The sequence below is a fragment of the Cotesia typhae genome, unplaced genomic scaffold (genome assembly GCF_013202065.1).
Source record: "Cotesia typhae breed Kobodo isofemale line unplaced genomic scaffold, CoteBio_Ctyphae contig_65, whole genome shotgun sequence".
NCBI classification, from domain to species: Eukaryota; Metazoa; Arthropoda; class Insecta; order Hymenoptera; family Braconidae; genus Cotesia; species Cotesia typhae.
The window spans coordinates 822,830-829,251 of record NW_027423762.1 but is presented as its reverse complement, the minus strand read 5'-3'; the positions used below and the strand labels follow the sequence as shown (position 1 = coordinate 829,251).

Below are 6,422 nucleotides of genomic sequence, written 5' to 3'. Positions count from 1 at the left end.
CCCCATTGATTTAACGTTGACAAGATGGTTGCTCTTTGATTTTCTGCCGATCCACTATTCATTTTTGGAACTCCAAGTAACTGCTCAGTACCAAAAGCAGTCAAAATAATCGGTAATCGATCCACAAATTTCGATTCAGAAATGTCATTCAGTATTTTCCCATCCCAATGCACGACATATTTATCATGAGCTTTGAAGTTATCTTTTAGTCCTATAGCAATGTCTTTTCGTAAGAGCATGCCAATTCGTTGAATTGTTCAATAACTAAGAGTTGTATCTTCTACATTAACACCAACACTTGATAGAACTGGAGCAATAATGAACATCGCATTTCTACTACTAACATTAGCTCTGTCGAGTGCTGAGATAAGCTCTGGAGTTAGAATATTTATTTTTGCTCGTGTTGTCGGTATTTGAGGCACATACTCTAAATCTGAACCGAAATTTGTAGCTTGACTTAATGTAAGGGTTGAAGATGACTCTGATTCCTCACTTCGAACAATCTCATGGCTGGTTGAGGGTTGATTCAAATCTAAAATAAGCGTTGTTATTTAATTAATGGAAGCAAAAATATGGAACTCATTCATTTTGACATCAAATAAGGAACACAAAGAGTTTTTATTTATCATCTACGAACATATTGACATTTATGATATAATTAATTAGAAAAACAATAATATACTTTATTATTCATAATTTATAATCAATTTAATTTATTTTCAATTCTGATTAAAATTTATAATAATTAAATGTTGTAAATACTCACGACTTTCATCTACTTCCATCGTATTCATAGTACTGTTTAATTTATTTGGGTTATTTGAAAGAATTTCTTTCCGGGTATCACTTTTTTGATTTGAATATAGTTCACGAATATCATTATCAAGCAGTTTTATTGATTTATGATCTACAATATCAAATAATGCTTTGATTTCATTCTGAAATATTATTACATTTTTGTTTTGGGCTGATGATTTTTTCGCACAAAAGATTTTTGCAATTTCAACCATCGGTTATGATAGCGAAGAATTTTTTGTATTACATTAGTTGATCCACTAGTCGGAATCTGGTTGTTTTTCCTTAGTTCAATAACTTGATCAGTTGCATTTTTAGCACTTTGTTTGATAGAACATTTTAACACTTTGAGCTGATAAAAAAAAACACTCATAACCTCTTTCACTGTTGGCAACTTACGTTCTGAAATTTTTGCATGGGTTTTCCGATCAAATGAATTTCCTTATCCATATTTTCGATAAATATATAAATTTATGTAGTGACCGCAAAATTTGTAAATATTTAATCGTTTTATCACATATACAAGATCATAACTTGTGGAAACACTAGAAATGCTGTAGAAAATGTAAACAAATAAAAACAATATAACTATAAAGAAAAATGTAGGTGGCGCTAGTTCACAAGGGAAACAGAGTAAATAGAATACAAAACAAAAATTCTCTACAGAAGAAATTTTCCCAAGGACAATATACAGCTGTAGTGGAAAAATTTTTAAAACGTTTTGAAGACGTTATAAAAAAACAACATGATCGTGATTTCTAATGATGAAAAATAAAAAGTTTGGAATTATTGAATAAAAATTTTGAAAACAAAATTCAAATAATACTTACATTAAAGACAAAAATGAAATTTTCTCAAAACTGATAGATTAAATTGAAATTTTTCGATTATTTAATCAAAAACTCTTAAAATCGATATACATGAAAGTTTGATGATGAATATCTTTTGAACGATTAATTTAATCGCCAAAACATAAGATACCATTTTTATAGAGCAGTTAATTTGCTACAAAAATTCTATTGCCCATTCAATAATAGCCATTTCTTGTCGAGTTATAAAATTCATAAACAAAAGTGACATTTGACTTAAAATAATCAATCTTAAATCTTCAATATTAGTGAAATGGTGAGGTTTACGGAAAAAACATAAGATACCTTTTTTGTAGAGCATTAAATTTCCTACAAAATTCTTAAAAAAATTTTTTCTGTACGACCAATTAATGATGAGGAATGAATTTTTTTCTATTGGACTGAGAAAAACATGAAAAACTGCGACGCGGAGGATCTTCCTATTAAAATTAAGAGTTCATATTTGGTGAGAATTTTTTTAAGGTGCCTAGTAACCCATTTTTCCGTATTAATTGTAAAAAAAAAAATAGTTGATTTTTTTGACCCACCCTAATAATTATATTTTTAAACTGTAACTTCTACAGACACCAAGTTCGGTAAGAATCTTTTTGTATCACATCTAGTTCAGCTAAAAATAGATTTTCTCGAATTTTAACTCCAAAAAAGATTGCAGTTGCGTTAACAATGAAAATCTCTCATTTCCAAACTATAGTTTCTATAGACTCGAACTTTTGTTGGAACCTTTTGTTTATAATGTAGACATCATTTCGAATAGGATCTTGCGAAATTCCTCCCCCACAAAGGAGTGCAGGAGTGATAATTGTCAAAAAGTTCTTCCAATTCATATTGTTCCTAAAGATATAAAATATCATAAAAACTTAGAAGAAACAAGAAATTATCGAGATGGCTTCTAAGGTTAATCAATTTAGATATTTTTCTTTCTTAATAATTATATTTTCTCACCACAATTGTCTTTTTGACATCGGAGAAAAAGTCATTGTAAGGTATACGAAATTTTACTTCACATGTAGCTATTCATTCAACGAACTAAGAATTTTACATATATTTGTTATTGCTGATCACACAACTGATTAATTGTTCTTACTGTGCACGAAGAAAATAAAGCAGTAACCAGTATTTCGCAGAACACTAATCGAGTCTATTCAGTGGTCGTAAATATGAATTTATTTCTAAAACAACAACAGTTCTTATCATCACAGGGATGAGTCCTGTCAGAAACTATAATAATTGATGTTTTGTATATTTCGGTTAGAACAGCAATAGTCACTCTTAAAACGTCAACCGCTTACGTTTGGCGTGTTACGAGTCGCGTACTTCTTCACGCTAGATACTGCTCTGTGCAGTAACCAGTCGTGTCACAAGCCAGAGTTGCAACCGTACTGAGCATGATTATTAAACAATAAATTCCGGCCACAAGCTAGAGTGCAATTGTTGCAAGCGTGTTATTTAAAATATATTGAAAAAAGATTTTAATTCAATAATACTCGATACAAAACAGCAGAGTGTTCATTAACGGTCTAGTCAACAAGAGCAAAAAGTACGACCAGGTTAAGGTGTAACAGTTTTACCTGCTCAGGTTGGCCCCTAATCAATTTATAAATAAACTAACAAAATTAACAAATAACAATAATTATCAGGGTGCCACCAGGATTTTTATCATGGTTCCTGGAACCGGTCCAGAGCTGAGAATTCCTTATCTTAGGGTAGAGAGAGTGGAGGAAGGTGCTGTTGAATAATAATTAATTAACTAATAATCTGATCAGTTTTATTAACAATAAAATTTTTAACAAAGAAGCGCTTATATAAGATTGAACTAAATTCACTCACACACTCACACTATATTTATTTAAAACGTATTAACTATAGCTTAACTGTCGGCTAACCAGGACCAACGAGTATCTCTGCGCAAAGACTGCAGTGCGAAAGAGACCGTCTAGCCTAACTATCGGCTATCTAGAACCAACTCAACACTATTAACACTTTCTATCACACATGACCCACACTAATCTTTACACACATAACCCACACTTGTAATGACTTTATTTTATTAATTTTACTTTAACAAAATTGACTTAATTAATTTTAATTAAATGTTTTAATTTAATTATTCAATCATTAGTAATTAGTGAAACGATAATTCCAAATTAACAATCAAATTCCACAAGACTTAACGAACATTCAGTTTCAAATTCCGATTGCAAATTTTAACTCTGTATTAAAGTATTAAATAGATTAAAATTCCTAATCAATTTATTGTCATGGTCTTAATAATATAACAATAATTATTTAGAACAAGAGGTCTTAATAATCTCGATATAAAAGTTATTCAAACCGAAAATTGTTTTTGATAATTATTTTAATCTAAATAATTTTTACTAATCCCGTTCAAAATTATTTATATAAAATTAACGATGAAAACTAATCTTCTTATAACCAAAATTTTCTGTGATAATTTTCAACATCAAATAACTTAATTCTTGGACTTGATGGCCACGCTATTAATTCTCAATTTTCGACTAATTTTAATTTATTAATTCACGGACTTAATCCCAAAATAAATTAATTTTCATGAAGAATTAATTTACAATATAAAATAAATTTAATAATTAGTTCCTAATATAATTTTCAATAAAATCTTAATAATTTTATAAATTGTAAAAATCGACAAAAGTCAAAACGTACATTTTTCTTAGCTAGAACATTCGCTAGTTTAGGTGTCTTTGACCTTGGGTGTTCGGAATTTACTACGACACAAAGTATGTCGACGCTCGACCAAAATTCCACGAGTAAAAACGCTTGACAATTATTTTTCAAGCAGCAAAATTAATGACTTTTTCTTGAGTTAATTGTTACAAAAATTTATAACAATATATTAAACGAATTTTCTTGATGTTAATTAATTTAATTGATTAATTTTAGTTTCTTAAAAATTCTCCCGAGGAATTTAGAAAGAATTTATCCCGCAAGGTCGATTGAGTGACTCTCGAGTATAAGCCCCCAGGAAAATCACTCAATTCAAACTAGCGAATATCAAAATTCTGATTAATTAAATAATCGTTGATTAAACGATCCAATTGATAATTAAAAAGGAGAAGTAACTGGGTATTGGGTAAACCGCGGTCCACTTCTTTCCCACAGAGTAATAATTGATACCTTGACGAACAAAACGATGATCTAACTCACTCGTTGAGGATGAAGTCCTAGTTGTAGTTGGCTTCCTTCGTCTCGTCACTACTCCGGGGATCGGTCCTTCTCGATTTCCGTGGCACTATGTCTAGCGGTTACACTACTTCTCCCTTTTCCACTGCACGGCTCACCTATTTTAACCCAAAACTACCCCCTCCTATTCTCCCTTTAGGCCCTTAGATCGAGACGCGCCAGTGCTATGTCGAATAGTTATCGATATCCGGTGACATCGATTTAGGGTAATTTTACCCTGTTACAAAGGCCTCCACCTAAAATTATGTTCGATGTGTCATTTTGTGCGGATTTTTATGTAGATATGTTTTACGGTTGGTGCCATATCGCGCAAACAATTAGTTTGAAAGTTATAAATAAATTGGTAAAAAAAGAAGGGTTGGTTTTTTGCAAATATCTCGAAAATTTTTTGAGATATCGAGAATTTGAAAAAAGATCTAAAAAGGGCATTAAATATCCTAAAAAAAGCTTTACCTTCGCGGACTGTAACGCCAATATTAATAATTAACAAATAGTATATTACACCCCTAGGAAAGTAAAGTAAGAAATGTCTCAGAGCACATGCAATTGTTGGCCGAGGCGAAGCCGACAAACATGTGATTTGAGGCATTCTTATTTACTTCCCGAGGAGTGTATAGTATTTTTTTCCCCGACGAAGGCGTAAAGCGGAAACTTCGTTTAGCGCAGCGGGGCTAAAGTTGACGCTTTACGCCCGGAGGGGAAAAAAATAATTATTTTAACTTATTAAATACGAAAATTAAGAAGTGAACAAAATCAGTGTGACGTTCCCAAATTTTGGTGGTAATTAATTTTATTTAATAATTTAAATCCAGATTTTGATCTCATTAGGATGTCAATAGATTCCAGGTGGGTCGTATCACTGATTCCTCCGCGAAGTGCTTTTTTTTATTTGATTTAATTTTTATACACTAGTCACAAAAATTAAGGGATATAAAAAAAATTCCAAATTTTTTGGTGATTTTCAGCGAGCTGTAACGCCGAGGAAAATGATCGCACAGAAAAAAAAAAAAAAGCAAATTGTAGCTCCAAGTGTCTAGTTTTTAGATATGACCATGAAAATTTTTGTCATCGTCAGGTCTGGAGAAATCCTAAGAAAACTACTGAAAAAAATTTTTCAAAATTTTTTTCGTCTTAAAAAGGTCTACGGGCTTCAAAAAAATTTTTTCGATTGTTTCGTTTAAAAGCTCTTTTAGTAAATTTAATACCCTTTAATTTGACGTAATCAAAAAGCCTGTACGATAATTTGCCGCGGAGTTATCGTCAATCAAAGCAAAAAGTTTTTTTGACTTTGGAAATCAATAACTCTGGAAATAATGACCGTATAGGAAATCGAAGGAGGGTTTTGAAAACTACATAATATTCTCTATAAGAGAACGTAAACCGCTTTTGAAGAAAAAATTTTTTTTGAATTGAAAACTCGGACTGAAAAAAAGACAAAAATTCGCATAATTAAGGATATTTGGATAACTTGGTATAACTTTGGATAAAATGGATGAACGAAGGATATCGTTGGTAATTTTTTAACTTCAAGGTGTCTAC

At 30.9% G+C, this 6,422-nt stretch overlaps 1 protein-coding gene across 1 annotated transcript; it reads right to left on the bottom strand.

The window, feature by feature from the left end:
* Positions 1 to 257: 257 nt before the first annotated feature.
* On the bottom strand, positions 258 to 974 carry LOC141532666 (uncharacterized). Its single transcript, XM_074251115.1, has 2 exons — positions 767 to 974; positions 258 to 532 (listed from the first exon to the last, which is right to left on the bottom strand). The coding sequence occupies exons 1-2, from the start codon at positions 792 to 794 to the stop codon at positions 258 to 260; spliced, it is 303 nt and encodes a 100-aa protein (XP_074107216.1). The 5' UTR covers positions 795 to 974.
* Between the last annotated feature and the right edge of the window lie 5,448 nt (positions 975 to 6,422).

Excerpts from the sequence above, each read along its gene's own strand:
- LOC141532666 (XM_074251115.1), bottom strand. The coding sequence starts at position 794 with ATGAATACGATGGAAGTAGATGAAAGTC. Across the intron at positions 533-766 it reads GATGGAAGTAGATGAAAGTC|ATTTGAATCAACCCTCAACC; the intron begins GTGAGTATTTAC and ends CGCTTATTTTAG.